Raw genomic sequence first — 16711 nt, forward strand, 5'->3', positions numbered from 1 at the left:
ATATATGATTTATATGATTTTGTGATTTTGTATACATTTTTAAAGATTAATAAAGTATTTTTAATTTTTTTTAAAAAAGAAAGGTATGTATTCAGAGTGAGGGCAATGCTGACCTGCAGATCTCTAACGGCAGAGCCACATGGCTTGATATGCAAGAATGGTTGTAATTCAAAGATAGATACCCTGGACAAGGGCTGCTTCCCATATCTCTCCACTGTCAGCTTTCAGTAAGTCCCATAGTTGACCGATTGGGATCAGGAGCTCCTTGGTTTGGGTGACAGCACCGAAATGCTTTACCACAGCAAAGAGTTTAATGTTCAATCTGTTCTTGATAATAATAATAATAATAATAATAATAATAATAATAATAATAATAATAATAAAAAATTATTTATACCCCGCCCATCTGGCTGGGTTTCCGCAGCCACTCTGGGCGGCTTCCAACAGAAAAATAAAACACAGTAATCTATTAAACATTAAAAGCCTCCCTGAACAGGGCTGCCTTCAGATGTCTTCTAAAAGCCTGGTAGTTGTTTTCCTCTTTGACATCTGTTGGGAAGGCGTTCCACAGGGCAGGCGCCACCACCGAGAAGGCCCTCTGCCTAGTTCCCTGCAACTTGGCTTCTCACAACGAGGGAGCCGCCAGAAGGCCCTCGGTGCTGGACCTCAGTGTCCGGGCAGAATGATGGAGGTGGAGACGCTCTTTAGATATGTACAAAGGCTCAGCTTAACTTAACAAAGAAACTGGTTTGTTAATCACTTCAGCAATCTCTTCTACTATAAACTCCCATCTTAGACATACACAATCACAGGCTTGGTTGAGATCCAAAGACTTCATCCAAACCATGGGTAGGCAAACTAAGGCCCGGGGGCTGGATCCAGCCCAATTGCCTTCTAAATCCAGCCCACGGATCAGCATGTTTTTACATGAGTAGAATGTGTCCTTTTATTTTAAATGCATCTCTGGGTTATTTGTGGGGCATAGGAATTCGTTCATTTCCCCCCCCCAAAAAAATATAGTCCGACCCCCCACGAGGTCTGAGGAACAGTGGACCGCCCCCCTGCTGAAAAAGTTTGCTGGAACTTTTTGACTACAAGTATAGAAGCTCCAAGAAGTCTTAACAGCTCCTTGTAGGTCTACATTTGAAAAAGTGACACCGCTGTTATCTTACCTTCCAAGTTCCGGACTGCAGAATCCAGGACCGGCAGCCATTTGACACCGGAAGTTGCGTCGATGTAACTTCCGGTGTCACTTTGCACTTCTATGGGCACCAAAAATGGCCGCCACTGGCTTCGAAAGTCGCTTGTACGCATGTCAGGAAGTGCGCCGACGCAACTTCCGGTGTTGCTCCGCCCATCTATGGGCACCAAAAATGGGCGCCGCCAACATCAGAAGTCATGTCTATGCACTTCCGGACATGTGTAGATGCGACTTTTGAAGCTGGCAGCGACCATTTTTGGTGCCCATAGAAGGGCGAATCGGAAAGAAAAAAATGGCCGCTGGCAGGAGAAAATAACGGAGAAAAACAGGAGATGAAGTGATACGGGGGACCACCGGGAAAAGGTAAGTTAAAAAGGGGTTTTCCCGGGGAAAACGGGAGACTTGGCAGCTATGTGTTATACTTTAATGTTTGAAAAAATCATGAGAAATCCAGTCTGGGGAAAGAACAATAATAACTTTTTAAAAAATCCCAGCTGAGAAAAAAATTGTCTGGATCCTCCCTAAAAAGGGAGTCAATGAAGAATGGCAACTCCAAACTAATCTGGTGGCAGCAGCCCACGTCAAGCCTGGATTATTGCTGCTGCTTTAACAGCAAATTTCATTAGCCACCAGCCAGCAGATAGCATTCTCCCCTGCCTGCTTCTTAAATGTCTTCATGCCATGCTATGGGATTTTCCCAGGGGCATTCTGGGAGGAAAAATGGCGGCTGTGAATTTTGTGTCCACCACTAAAGAGGGAAGGGAGAAGGGAAAATAAGACAAAAAGAATTACCATAACTGTTAACAGTAAGGCCTCAGGGAACATTTCTTACCATTTTGAAGCCTCAACCCCCTGAAACAGGGAACCCATATTTTCAGAGTCTGCTACTGTTTGTGGGTGTGTGGGGGTGTTAAACCAAGGAGCAATTATGGCTGGGCCCTAGTTTGGCACTTCAATATTACATCTCCTACAAACAGAGGAAACCTCCCGAATAATATAGAGACATACTGTAGGAACAGGCCCACAGGGATTCCGTTTTAGATTAGCCCACAGAGTTGTTGCATTTCTCATAATGCTGACTAATCTGGGTTGTATTGAACTGTCTGCAGGTTGTCTATGCCGGCCGATAGAAAGGCGGATTCCTTTTTTTTAATCAAATATTTTATTCATTTTCAATAACAATCTTCTAATTATTAACAAATCAAATCAATCCAAATTACAATAATAACAATAACACCAATTATATCTTCCAATTATAATTTTTTTGGGAGGACTTCCCATGTTCCCATGTCTAGAGATAATCATCCTCATTCTTGTCTCTGCATTTTCGGCTATTTTTTCAAATTCAAAACTAATATTGTCCATCCTTATTCTCAATCTGATCGGTCATTTCTGTGGCTCACATCTTCTGTAGCAAAGTTTTTATATTGTTAACCCACAGGAGGCTCTTTTTATTCATCTTGTTCTCTGTCCAATTATTTTGGTGTTCAGTCCTTTTATCTCTCCTTTGTTCATCAAGTTCTCATTAAAGGCACTGGGCTTCATTCCAAAAGTAAAGTTTATAAATGGCAAGTCAACAAGTTCTCTCTGATGTCTCTTAATGAGCTGATGTCTGTATATGTCTGTATATAATGCTGTACTCTGGGGCAAGCATCCTGGCTGTGTATTATGTGGAAATTATTTAAATTCTTCCAAGAACAAAAGGACCCCCCCCCCCAATGCTCCTCCAGGCCCTGAAAGAGCTGACAGGGACCCAGCGCTCTCTGTTCTTCTGTCCACAATTTCTGTCCACAATCATGTATAAAAACAATCCATACAAGCAGATGTATTTTAGAACGAAGCACACCTCAAGTCCCAAGAAGCTCTTTTCCATAAGGGCTCCTTTTTTTGTAACTGCGCCATAATAATCACCATTTTGCTTCCGTCTTCTACCCGGGCTGCCATATCTGATCTTATTTTGCCAGCCCTGATTCTGCCCCGTTGAGGACAGTGCATCGTACATTCAATTAAAATTTCCGCCTCTTGTGTTTCATTTAAGTAATTAAATTCTTTATGAATGAGCTTTGCCAAATCATGGTGTAATATAACAAGTACGGAAAGATAGCAGTCGCTCACCTCCTAAATCCACGTTTCAAGATGAGAGTCCAAAATTCAACATCCAACGACTGTATAATTTGGCAGTTTTTCCCCCTTTTATCTCCTCCATCTGCAACATGCCTGTTTTTTATCCAAATCTTATTATTTTATAAAACAAGTGTCTCCTGCATGTAGGAATGGCTCTGGAGAGTGCCAGCTGTGCCATGCTTTTGGACCCAGCGTCCCTGCCACTCACATCTCGATGCGAGCTGACAGATCACGGACAATCTGCGGGTCCGCGAGACAGTCCTCCCCCACCCTGGGGAGCCTGCCAGGGGTAATTACCCCCATATCAACCCTGAAGTACTGGCACGGCTGGGGTCTGTTCATGTGTGAAGCAGCCGTTTCCCACAGCAGGAAGCCAGAAGTCAGAAAGGCGGATTCATAACCCCGCCCTACCCCACCTGCCCTGTTTGTTCATCTCTGTCCACTGATGGGAAAGTTATTGTCATTTGAGGTGGATGTAAATCTTCATCTTTGTCCAGTACCTGAGGGCAATTGAGTGCACATGACTTGAGCTAGTACTGTTCATCGTGGATCTAGCTAGGCCATTGCAAGCCCTTGCACATAAGAAATTCCCACTGAAAATGTGATACTCTACTCATGCATAAATCTTGGCAGACATGGACTACAGCACCAGCTTAAACTGCAGTCTCTTTTCCTGTTCTCCACCAGGTAGATCCATACTATCCTTTAAAGTTCTGGAAAGATGATACAGCACTGATGGCCAAGCAATAGAGTCTGCCAGTGGATCGTGAGTATCCTTTTTTCTTTCTCTTCCTTTATAACTTTGTTGCTTTGAAGTTTGGGGTAGGAGCAGGAAGGGTAGTTTCACTGGCGTATGGAAGGGGGGTGGGGGAGCGCACTGCCCCGGGCACCATTTGGGGGAAAGGGTGCCATCGCAGCTGCCCCCCCCCGGATGCGCGCCATGCGCTGCGCCCTCTCAGGATGCGTGCCATGCCCCCGGGACACATGCCAGCCATGCCCCCCACCTCTGCTCTGGGGGCTGCAGCATGTTGCTCTTCCACTGGGTAGTTTGAATTATTTCATGCTAGATTAAAGGCAATGGTAATTTGGACACACTCCAAAACTGTCACAGAATTGAACTGAAAAATATACATGCCTACTACACAAAGGTAAGTCCCACTGAGTTTAGTGGAACTTACTGCTAAGGGGAAGTATGCCCAACTCCACATTCCCAGCATGCTTGTGCTCTTGTCTCAGTGGCGTCTATGCTGGCTTGGTCATGTAGACAGAATGGAAGAGGGCAGGATTCCCAAGGATGTGCTCTTTGCGGAGCTGGCTTCAGGCACCAGGCCTGTTGGCAGACCAACTCTGTGTTACATGGATGTCTGTGAATGTGGCCTGAAGGCTGGTAACATCAACCCCACCATGTTGCAGATGATCACGCTGCCTGGAGGCAGACAGTCAGTTTGTGCATCCATAGCAGTGACCAAGAAGGGGAATGACCACTGGGAGGAGCGCAGAAAGAAGAAACACTATGGTGCATCTGCAGCAGCACAACCGGACGCCTTCATCTGCCCCAGCTGCAATAAGACATATCTTGCCCCTATCGGTCTCTACAGCCACAGCAGGCCCTGCAAACTTCCAACAGTTTCACTTCTCCCCCAAAAGGCACACTCATTCATTGTCTCCCGATGCCAACCATTACTGGTAGGGGTGGAGGAGAAATTCAGTTTGGTTCACATTTGAAAGCGAACCTACTTTATTAATCCTTTCTGAAACAATGCACAAACCAAAACACAGCTATCCTATGAAATTCACACTTCTTCAGATTTTGCAGTACAGTTCTCCAGGCAAGTAATGTGCACTGAAATCACTAGGGTAGAGTGTGCATAAGGTAAAAGGTAAAGGTAAAGGACCCCTGGACGGTTAAGTCCAGTCAAAGGCAAATATGGGGTTGTGGCGCTCATCTTGCTTTCAGGCTGAAGGAGCCAGCGTTTGTCCACAGACAGCTTTCTGGGTCATGTGGCCAGCATGACTAAACTGCTTCTGGTGCAACAGAACACCGTGACGGAAACCAGAGCGCATTATCTCCCTGCCACAGCTGTACCTATTTATCTACTTATCTACAGAGCAACGGGAGCTCACCTTGTTGCACAGATTCAAACTGCCAACCTTCCGACCAGCAAGCCCAAGAGGCTCAGTGGTTTAGACCATGGTTTTATTACAATCCAGTCATATATACATAGTTTCTTAGTTAAATAAGGATTGCACTAAAATGCTCACAGATCTTTCACGACACCTTTAAAAAATAATTAAAAACTGACATGGGAATGTGGAGAACTTAAAGACTGGAAAAAAATAAGAAATGGAGAGAAACCAGAACCGACAGGTTTACTTATCTCTACTTATTCCCAGGCAAATAACTTCAGACTCAGGCTTCACAGTGCTAGTTCTGTATTGGTCTATGTTCACAATGCAGCGGAACCCCAACCATTGTTAAATTATAGAAGCAAACAGAGACAGATAAAGAGACTCAGTATAAAATGCTAATGACAAAGGAGGCAGAATTCCATCTAGAGAATGGGAAATGCCAATGCAAATGGAGATTAAATACCTGCAATAGGGAACCAATATGGATAGTTTTGCATAGCTGCCAAGTCTCCCGTTTTTGGCGGGAAACCCCCGTATTTAAATGTGTTTCCCGCTGGCAGCCCGGATCGTAAAATATCCCTTAAATCTCCCGTATATTAAAGGAAGCAGCTCCTTTCCCTGAACCTTCCCCTCCCCTCCCTCTTCCCCAGAAGCAGCCGCTTGCAAAGGCACCATCTTCCCCGGCCGAGCTATGGAGCGAACAAGCCTCGCCCTCCCTCTCTCCCCTCACCCCCAAAAGCAGCCTCCTCCTTAGCCCAGCCTCGGCTGGGCAGCAATTGGTCGATCCCTGGCAGGTTTCAGTGGATCGGAGTCTCCGTTTCCTTTGCTTTTGCCTAAGAGGCAAGAGCACCTGGCCCCGCCCCCTCTCCCCTCCCTGCATTTTCTCCTGATCACTGGAACGGAAGACGGAGTTTTTGCTGTGAGGCAGATTGCTTTCACAGCGATCTTTTGGTGAGTGAATATTAAACCCCTTCCTCCTTAAATTTCCCCAGAACAACCCCCAAATGGAACTAACTTTCCTCCCTGAACCCCAATAAAACAGGGCTTAAAATGGGGCATTCCCTCTCTCTAAAAAAGCTAAACAGCTTTGACCCAAACCCCTAAAAACGGGGCTCTCTTCCCCCCCCAAAAGGGGTAGATCACTGCCAGATTTTAATTCTGAAAATAGATCGCAGTGCTTATCTTGCATCTCTTTTTCCTCCCTGTGCAGTGCTGTATATTGTGCGCAAAAAGGGAGGAATCTGGAGAGGGTGTGTGTGTGCTCCAGACATTGGGAAGCTTTAATGATTTGCATAAATGCAATGCATTGTAATGTTTACAGAGAAGCAATACAACATGTGATAGTATGTGTATACTGATTTTCCCTTTCAGAAAAGCTGAAAATGCTAGGTGATGGCAAAGTTTGTAAATGTTGCAAGTTACCTGTACAAAAGCAGAGAGCATGTCATTGGGGGAACTGAGGCAGACAAATCAATTTACTTGGCTTGTATATCCGGGGAGGGGGAGGGGAGATGTGGAACTACAGTTCTACAGTTCTCAATCTGTGGGCTGTCCAGTGAATACCTTTACTTGTATTTGGTCAAGCTGATACTTCTAATCTCATAGTGAGTAAAAGATGGGTGTGAAAATTTTATCTTCTCTTTTTATTTTATTTTTAAAAAACCCTTTATGTACCCCACAGTTAAAAAAAAAAGACTTGAGGCAGACTTTACAGATGTGTTTTTAGTAAGAGAGAAATGGAAAATTACTCTCATGCTCTGGTGAAGAAAGCTCTACCTGTACAAAGGATACATTTACAAAATAATTGGTAGTACTTTCCGAAAAGTAGAAAAAGAGCAGTAGTAGTTTGGAAACATCCAAAAACTTTTTGTAATATCTTCTAAGAAGAGCTGAAAATTTCTTTGTTCTGACAATAAACAAAACTAAAAGAAATGGTCAAAGCTGAATCAGGGGCTGAATCTGTTATATATAGCTACCACTTTAATGCAAGGTTGTTGGATGGACCATAGACTTCATATGCCTTAACATTTGAATCCTGATAGTTTGAGTGTATGTGCTCCCAGGTATATACGGTAATAATAATAATAATAATAATAATAATAATAATTTATTTGTACCCTACCCATCTGGCTGGGTTTCCCCAGCCACTCTGGGCGGCTTCCAGAAGGATATTAAAATAAATAATAATTTTCTTGATTTACAGAGGTGTGTACAATATCTCTCATATTTTTCCCCTCTAACATTTTAACAAATCAGTTTAGGTTATTGAGACATTTAGAAGGCATCTCAAGGCAGCCCTGTTTAGGGAAGCTTGTAATGTTTGATGGATTTCTGTATTTTACCGCGGCGTGGACTGTCCCTGGGACAGGTGAGGGTGCTGATCCCTTATTTTCAAATCCAAAACTTGGCAGCTATGGTTTTATGTTTGTGTTTTGTGTTTGTCTATCCAATCAAATAGGCCAGAAGTTACTCCTCACCCCCAGGAGGCTACATGTGTGTGCATGCAGGGGAATGTTATAACGACTGAGTAGGCTATGAATTTTCCTCTAATTTGGAATCATTTCTTCAGAAGAGAGATCTGTAAGTTTATGTTTCTGACAAAGGGCAGTGTATGAACTTTAATTTTGACCTTGCCCTTGTTGTCTTTTCTTTTTACAGGCTTGGAACATGGAGTGAGATTGAGAAGTGCAAAAGAGGCAACCTGGTGTCCTTTTCTTTGAATGTGGAACCACCGCAAGGGATACTTGATGATACAGCAGCCAATAACATTCATTTCATGTGTCATGATGGGTCTGCACTAAAGGGCATGTCCCCAACCTGGGGGAATTTTGGCCCCTGGAGCAGCAACTGCACTACAGGCTTCATATGTGGCATCCAAACAAAGGTGGAGGATAACCAAAGCAGTTACGATATGACAGCACTTAATGATGTACAGATGTTCTGTTGTGACTGATGCGCCACCCTGCTGCAAAGCCTTCTTCCACTGGCAGTAGAGGATGACAGGGTGCAGTGGTAGTGCTTACTTGACCTCCTGAAAGCTGAACTGCTGCTTGCTGGAAGGGAGAGGGGCAAGGCATTGGGGAGCTTGGTGTGGTGCAAACACACTGGCAGAGCCAATCTAGTACTCCTGCCGGTGTGTTTGCTCTGTGCCAACTGCTTCCCTTTCTGTCCTTCCTTGTAAGTAGCAGTGACTCATCTGTTGGAAGGGTCACTAATCCCCACCCCCCGAATGAGATAAAGGAATTGTATTTAGACAGAATATAGCATGATTTTGGAAATCTCTGGGGTTTCTTTCAATTTTCAACTGCTGCAAGCATATTTGGACCACTCTTTTAAAACAACAACAACAACAACAACAACAACAACAACAACAACAACAACAACAACAACAACAACAACAACAACACAAGCTTACGTATAGTGAAGTAGTCATGCACCAGATCATAAAAAAGCTAAGTGATTCTCTTGTTTCAATTAAGTCTTAAAATATTGCACACGCTAACCCCTCATGTTACGTTTGGGGAAAATGTTTGGTTAATTCTCTGTGTCATTTGATACTTTGTTACAGTTCACTTTTTGTTGTTATATTAAAACTCAGTGAAAATATTATAAAAAAGACATTCACCAGACAAATTTATTGAAAGGTAAATTCATTCATAAATGAAGTTCATTTATGAATCACCGGAATACCAAATTTTGTGACAACATAAACTATATATGTTATTTTCTCTTACAAAATTCCTTTTGATTATTTCTCTCATACACACAAACACACGAGAGACATCTTTCTATAATACATTCGTTGACTGCCTGTTCAGTTCTTTTACTGTTAAAAAAGAAATAAAATATTTAACTGAAGCATACGTTTATCTCTTAGACATCCTAGGGAGTGAATGTAGGTCTGTGGACTGTAACAAGTGTTTCTTGTAAAAATAAAAATCTGTCTTGGGACTTGTCCTCATTTGAGCCGCAACTCACTTGGAACCCACGTTTTATCGCTTTGAATTTGCCCTTGTTAGTCCACACAGTCAGGTATTTGGAGCTGGCGACCCAGTCAGTGAATGTGTGTCTGTGTTGTCAACCATTTCCATTGTTTTTAGGTCCCTCTGAGTTTTTGTGTTCCCGCCTCTACATCCGTTAAGGTTAAAAAGGCAGCACAGCTCTTTTTGCCCTCACATCTCCCTATCTCCATGACCCTCCCTTAAAAATTTTTTTGCTGAACAAATTTGTGCACATAAGTCATTTAGGAATAGTGAGAATAATAATAGAATCATAGACGAATAGAGTTGGAAAGGACTATGAGAGTCATCTAGTCCCACCCCCATGCAATGCATGATGTAGTGCTCAAACCCATGACCCTCAGATTAAGAGTCTCATGCTCTCCTCTACGCCAGGCATGTACAACATGTCAATCATGAGCCCCCAGTTGACCCCGGGGTTGTTTCTGGCCAATCGCAGGGCCTTTCTCTGCAACCTCAGATGCAGCAGCTCAGGTGCAGGAGGCGGGCTTAGCGTAGTTTTCCCTGATAGGGAAGGGGGTGGCTGCCAGAGACAGAGGGAGGCACGAGGAGGAGCCGCGTGGGAAGGCTCCCTTTGACAGGGAGGGAGGGGGGACGCACTATCGGGATCCACATCAGCTGCATGGCTCCCATTGACCGGGGAGAGGGGAGAGTGATCGTACGCTGGTTTGGGGGTGGGGGTAGGAGAAGCTTTGCATGGGATAGCTCTGCAGCCCCAACTGGTTTGAGGGGAGAGCGAGAGCGAGAGCGCTGCTGGGGGGGGGGAGACAGGGCTGCTTTGGGTGGAGAGAGAAAGGGCTGGCTTGGGGGGGGGCAGGAGGAGAGAGAGACAGATAGGTGCCAGCCCACGCTGCATCCATCCCTGCCCCCTTGGGGGAAGCAGCCAGTACTCGCCTGCGCACCCTGCACCCTTCTCTGGGTGGTAAATCACTGCCTGTTTTTGATAACGGATCATAGAGCAGCAAGTTGCCAAATGCTGTTTTAATGCAAAGTGCACGGTATTGGTCTTTGGCACTGACATTATGTCCTCACCCTTCCAATAGCCCTCCCCCCTCCCACAGGTAAATGGGTTCTGGTTGTGGAGGCACTTCCTAAAAGGCTACTGGTAATGGGGGGTAAAATAGGGACAGGACAAAGAAGATTTCATAGCCTTCCCAATGCTCTGCTTTGTGATGGCTCAGAGGAGGTGTTGCTCAGGACAGAGAGTTCCTACACTTCCTTGTCCTGCCCCCTTTAAATCCCCTGCTCACATTCATATTTCATCACTCGGCTTAAGGACGCTCTCATTCTGCCTGGCAGCTGAGAGACAGTAAGTAGAACTACATTGCTCTGCTCTAAGAAGTTTGACAAGGGAAGACAAGGGTTACAACATGGCCACAATTACAGAGGCCTGATCAGTAGTCAGTAACCAGTAACCAGTGGGATCCAGTCAAGCATTTGTGTTAGTGGTATTTGGCCCTAGTTTTTGTGAAAAGTCTACCCCGCTTTTCACAAAAGATTTCAGGGTATTTAATGATGCATTCGTTTGGAAGTGTTGCAAATGTATGGCAGCATTCCCCAACCTTATGACCTCTAGATGTTCTGGACTACAATTCCCATCAGCTGGAACCACCACCATGTCTGCTGGCTGGGGATGATGGGAGTTGCAGTCCAGAGCACATGGATTTCGCCAGGGTGGGGAAGGTTGGCCTAAGGGGCACTGCAAGGCTATGCCCTTTCCATGTAAAAAATTGTAGATCAGTGTTGCAGCATCTGCTGTGCATGCAGGAGGTCCCAGGTGTATCATCCAGCATCTCCAAGTAGGGCTGGGAAGTCCCCTGTCTGAAACTTTGGAGAGTAGCTCTAGTGTAGACAGAACTAAGCTAGATAACCAATGGCCTGGCTTAGAATAAGGCAATTCTCTGTGTTCCTAGAAGGAAGCCCCTGCTAAAGTGTATATCTGGGATGTTGGAGGCACTTAGTCCAAGCTGAATACGTTTTTTTTTGTAGGCAAAAAATGGCTATAATAAAGAGCTTTGAAGAAGAAATATATCTACTCCCTCTGTGTTGTCTTATCCCTCTCCCACCAACATCAGCCTTTAGTAAGCTCAGCAGAATACTGGTGTCTGCAGAAGCTCACTGGTATCTCCCACTGTGCCCTGCAAAGCCATGGGAAAGAGGACCGGTTCATCCCTTAGGAGCAGTTTCCAACTGTTCTTCAAACTGGTGCTCTGGTGTGGAATTAATAATTCTGTGAGTTTGCTATAATAAATCCCAAGATGCTTAAGGATGGGTTGGCTACAGGGTACCTCTTCCCTGTAGAGTTGGTGGGAAGGTCATTGGCTCTGCTAGGAGCCTATGGCATTAGGCAGAGACAGAAGTAAAGAAAACTCACCCACCTTCAGTTAGGCACAGGTCTTTAGGCTTATGCACACATTACTCTGAGGAGAGGTGTATCCTTTCTCTACACTTATACAAGTGCTTGTGTGAAAGAGTGTACACTGATTGATTTGTACATCTCAGCTATGGTATCTGAAGAAGTGTGCATGCACACGAAAGCTCATACCAATGACAAACTTAGTTGGTCTCTAAGGTGCTACTGGAAGGAATTTTTCAATTTTGTTTAAAGGGCAGACCAACATGGCTACCTACCTGTAACAGGTACACAGAATTACACTTACAGGAATGCACTGAGGGGACACTGAGGGAATTGTGATGATGGCAAGTAGCAGAGTAGAGTCTCCTTTCAATTCTATTTAAATGTTACACCTGTCTTCACCCTAAATGATTTTACCTTATTGAGCTGTTTGGGGCTGATTCGAAGTATGTATTTGTTTCAAGTTAAATGACAATTTGTGTTTCCTTCCCTGGGTGTGGCAATTTCTCCCTTCTGTCTTACACCTGAGACTTGTGTGTTTGTGTGTGTGTGTGTGTGTGTGTGTGTGTGTGTGTGTGTGATCCCTTAAGAAAGAGAGAAACAGAAATTGGAGGAGGAGTTGTAACAGGAAGACCAAATTGCCAAGACATAGGAAATACAGGAAATACAACAACTTAGTTGTTGAACGCCTTGCGACTCGAATGTTTTGGCTCCCGAACACCGCAAACCTGGAAATGAGTGTTCTGGTTTGCAAACATTCTTTGGAACCCAAACGTCCGACGGGGCTTCCATGGCTTCCGATTGAGTGCAAGAAGCCCCTGCAGCCAATCAGAAGCCGTGTCTTGCTTTTTAACGTTTTCAGAAGTTGAATGTGCTTTCGGAATGGATTCTGTTCAAGAACCAAGGTATGGCTGCACATTTTGGCAAGGGTGAAGGGTGGGTAAGAAATGCACGTTTTGGTTAGTTAGAAATCAAAAGGTGTAGTCAGAAAAGCCACCAACTGATTTTTACTACATCAACCAGAGGAAAGAGAGCCACTATTCCTAAGGAAGGAATAAATTCTCAAGGCTGTTATTCATGCACTGAGTTTTTGCAGCTAGATCTGGTCCAGATCACTTTCCATGGACCTCCCTGTCAGCGTTGTGGTCTTCCTCGTCCTCTCCTACCATCTCTGTGATGCACAAGACAGAAAACATAATGCAGTCCTCACTGTGTCCAATGGAGGGAAGGATGGTATATGGGGAAAACCTGAATTCTGTCCCAAGGGATATGCAAATGGATTCCAAATGAAGGTAAATGCCTATCTATATTCTCAATTTTGACACCCTGATGCTAAAGCGTGGTCACCATTTTATATAGACATATGAATACACATATAGACATATGAAAAGCACACACAAACACAAACATCACAGAACCCATGCAGGGTCCCAGAAACACCAAGATATACTATATATATTGAACTATATACAGTTCAATTTAGTAATTACTGAATCCCAGGGGTGCCAACAAGATTTTCTGGGCCCAACACACAGTATATAGACGGGTCCTCTGAGGACAGATTTTCTTTAAATTTGAATAAGCTTTGTGTAGTATGCAGATATTGTCCTCTTTTGAGGGTGGAGTAGAGTGCCCCAAAATGAATCAGTGACCACAAATATAATAAAATGTCTCACAGACAGAATACAAACAGGTAAAGCTTTACCCCATCATTGTACTTCCATACTAGAGAAGGCATAACCTGCTGGATATCTGCCTGTGACACAGCTGGGAAAGGCACAAATACCCTACTTTCCCTCCAGGCTAACCCTAAAACAAAGCAAGGGCTGCAATATTGTACCCATGTATTTGGGAGTAAGCCCCATTAAACAAAGAAAGACTTCTGAATAGACCATTATACCATGATATTAAGTTAATTATACAGTGAATTCTTCAGAGATGCCTAAGCTTCTTTGCAAAGTACAGCTGCTGTGTGTGTGGAGGGGATTATTTCACATCCGCTCGCAATCATCCTGCAGTGGGAACTGCAGAAAAATAACTTCCAGGGAGTACCCGATTTCAGATGAACCAACCACAATAAAGATGGGGGGAAAGGGAAAAACAGTGGAGATTCCAAGAACCAGATAAAGAGGCAGAAGCAGGAGAGGAAAAGAACAGCTCTAGACCTCCAGAGTCTCTTCTCACCTGGCGTCCAAACAGCTCATGCAACAATGACAACTTTGAGCTGTTAAAGGAGGGGATTGGTTAGGCAGAAGGAACTGCCTGTCACAGAGTCTAGATGACCAATGGTCTAGATGACCAAATGGTCTGACATATTAAACCTATGGGACGGATTTTCTCCTTTCTCTTAAATAATAAAGAGACATAAGAACAGGCCGGTGTGGGTTTCATTCTGAGAGCTGTTACATTTCTCATCGCGTTTGCTCATCTGGATTGCACCGAACTGGATGCAGGTTGTCTATGCCGGCAAATAGCAGGGGCAGATTTTGCGGGGCGTGTCTGGTTTGGTTGCAGTTGGGTGCAGAGTTCTGGGGGTGCCTCAGAGTGTGCCACAACTATTATTTAGAATGGAAGTCAGGAAGCAGAGGAGCGCCAAATTTTGGCATTGTACAGGGCACTACTGAAATTTGAGACCCCAAGGTCTGCCACTGCTCAATAGAATGGCTGATTCCCCGCCCCTCATTTGTTCATCTCCACCCTACTGATGGAAAGGTTTTTGTCCTTTGAGGTGAATGTAAATCCTCATCTATGTACAGTACCTGTGGGCAATTGTGTGCGCATGACTTGAGCTAGTACTGCTCATTGCTGATCTAGCTACGTCATTGGAAGCCCTTGCACATAGAAATTTGCACTGAAAACATGTTGTTTTGCTCACACATAAATGTTGCCAGTACTGCAGATGCAGATAGTAGCACCAGTCTTTTCCCCCCTGTTCTCCACCAGTATTTCAGAGATGTAGATGATGCCTATAAAGATGATTTCACTCTGAAGGGCATCCGTCTCCACTGCACTGACGGCAAAACAGTAGAGTCTAAAAGTGGAAGGTGAGTAGCTTTTTGCTTATTTATTTCTAGGGATGGAAGCAAAATTCAAATTGGTTCACATTTGAAGGTGAACCTCTTCTATACATCCTTTCTGAAATAAAGCTTTTTGCTCTAAATCGGAATTATATTTCTGGAGAGATTTTAAAAATAAAAATCCATTGACAAAGTTGTGGTATATAAATTTCTATTTAGACATTGCCATCCTTGTCCTTTTCTTTACAGGATCGGGGAATGGGCAGCAAAGGTTCAGAAATGCCCCAAAGGCAACATGGTGTCCTTTTCTTTGACTACTGAAAGAGAACTAGCGCTAATTCCTAATGCAGTCATTAACCTCGAGGTCCTCTGCAGTGGTGGGGATAAATTGAAGAAAGATATCTTTAGGCCTACCAAGGAAGAGGGCCAAATGAGCAAGCGCTGCCCTAGTGGCTTCATATGTGGCATCCAAACAATGGTGGAGGATGAGATGCTTGGTAAAATAGAAGTTCGTGATGTAAAGATGTTCTGTTGTGACTGATCTGCCACCCTGCTGCACAGCCCTCTTTCACTGGCAGTAGAGGATGACCGGGTGGAGTGGTGGTGCTTACCTGACCTCCTGAAAGCTGAACTGCTGCTGCTTGCTGGAAGGGAGAGGGGCAAGGCATTGGGGAGCTTGGTGTGGTGCAAACACACTGGCAGAGCCAATCCAGTACTCCTGCCGGTGTGTTTGCACTGTGCTAACTGCTTCTCTTTCTGTCCTTCCTTGTAAGCCGCAGCAACTCATCTGTTGGAAGGGTCACCGATTTTCCCCACCCCCACCCCCAAATCAGAGAAAGGGATTGTATTTAGACAGAAAATAGCATGATTTTTGAAATCTCTGGGTTCTCTTTCAACTTTCAAGCATATTTGGGCTGCTTTTTTAAAAAAATCAAGTTTACTTATAATGAAGCAGTCATGCACCAGATCCTAAAAACCAGCGAAGTGATTCTCCTGTTTCAATTAAGTCTTAAAATATTACACACGCTAACCCTTTTGGGGAAAATGTTTGGTTCATTCATTTGAGATCATTTGAGATACATTTTGTGATAGTTCACTCTTTTGTTGTTATTAATATTAATTTTAAAAAAAGACATTCACCAGACAAATTTATTGAACGCCGGAATGACATTCATTTATGAATCACTGGAGTACCAAATTTCCTGACAACATAGACTATATATGTTATTTTCTCTTACAGAATTCCTTTTGATTTTAATTCTCTCATACACAAGTGCAGGAGATACATCTTTCTATAATACTTTCATTGATTGCCTGTTCTGTTCTTTCACCAATAAAAATGAAATGAAATGAAGAATAAGTGTGTCCCTTCTTATCAGCTGTGAGAGGAGCAGGAAGAGGAGATATAGGCAGCATGTATGTCAGAGTGTGTGTGAGCAAACAAACAAGGGTGGCAAGGTGAAACATTCACCTCTTGTGGTCATGGCAGACAGAAGTGGGTTAGGAGGAGCTGCTTCTCATAGTGCTCAGCCCTAGGAAGATGCAGAGGTCACCTGGCTAAGAGGAGGGAAAGGCCTCAGAATGCAGCAAGCCGGATGTTTGCACAACTGCTTGCTAAAGTGAAATGAAGAGGTGGGGGAAGAGATGTTGCCAAAAGGGAAGCCGGGCATGGCAAATGCCCCACTTCATAGGCCCCTAGGAGGCCCTCTAAGAAACATAGGAGTGCTCCCTAAAATGCACTAATGGCTGGTTGTAATTACTTTGTGTTTCTCTGGGCAAACACATTTAATCAATAAAATAGAAATCTCAGTAGAAGCAGCCCCCCCATCATTAAAAAGCAACAGTTTCAATAGTGATGCATAAG

General features: G+C 44.1%; 1 protein-coding gene across 1 annotated transcript; it reads left to right on the forward strand.

The window, feature by feature from the left end:
• Nucleotides 1–12932: 12932 nt before the first annotated feature.
• LOC148686024 (vitelline membrane outer layer protein 1-like) lies at nucleotides 12933–16199 on the forward strand. The gene is made up of 3 exons (XM_088668991.1): nucleotides 12933–13122; nucleotides 14774–14874; nucleotides 15097–16199. The coding sequence occupies exons 1-3, from the start codon at nucleotides 12952–12954 to the stop codon at nucleotides 15386–15388; spliced, it is 564 nt and encodes a 187-aa protein (XP_088525117.1). The 5' UTR covers nucleotides 12933–12951; the 3' UTR covers nucleotides 15389–16199.
• Nucleotides 16200–16711: the final 512 nt, after the last annotated feature.

The sequence above is a fragment of the Zootoca vivipara genome, chromosome 4 (assembly GCF_965207765.1).
Source record: "Zootoca vivipara chromosome 4, rZooViv2.hap1.1, whole genome shotgun sequence".
Classification (NCBI taxonomy): Eukaryota; Metazoa; Chordata; class Lepidosauria; order Squamata; family Lacertidae; genus Zootoca; species Zootoca vivipara.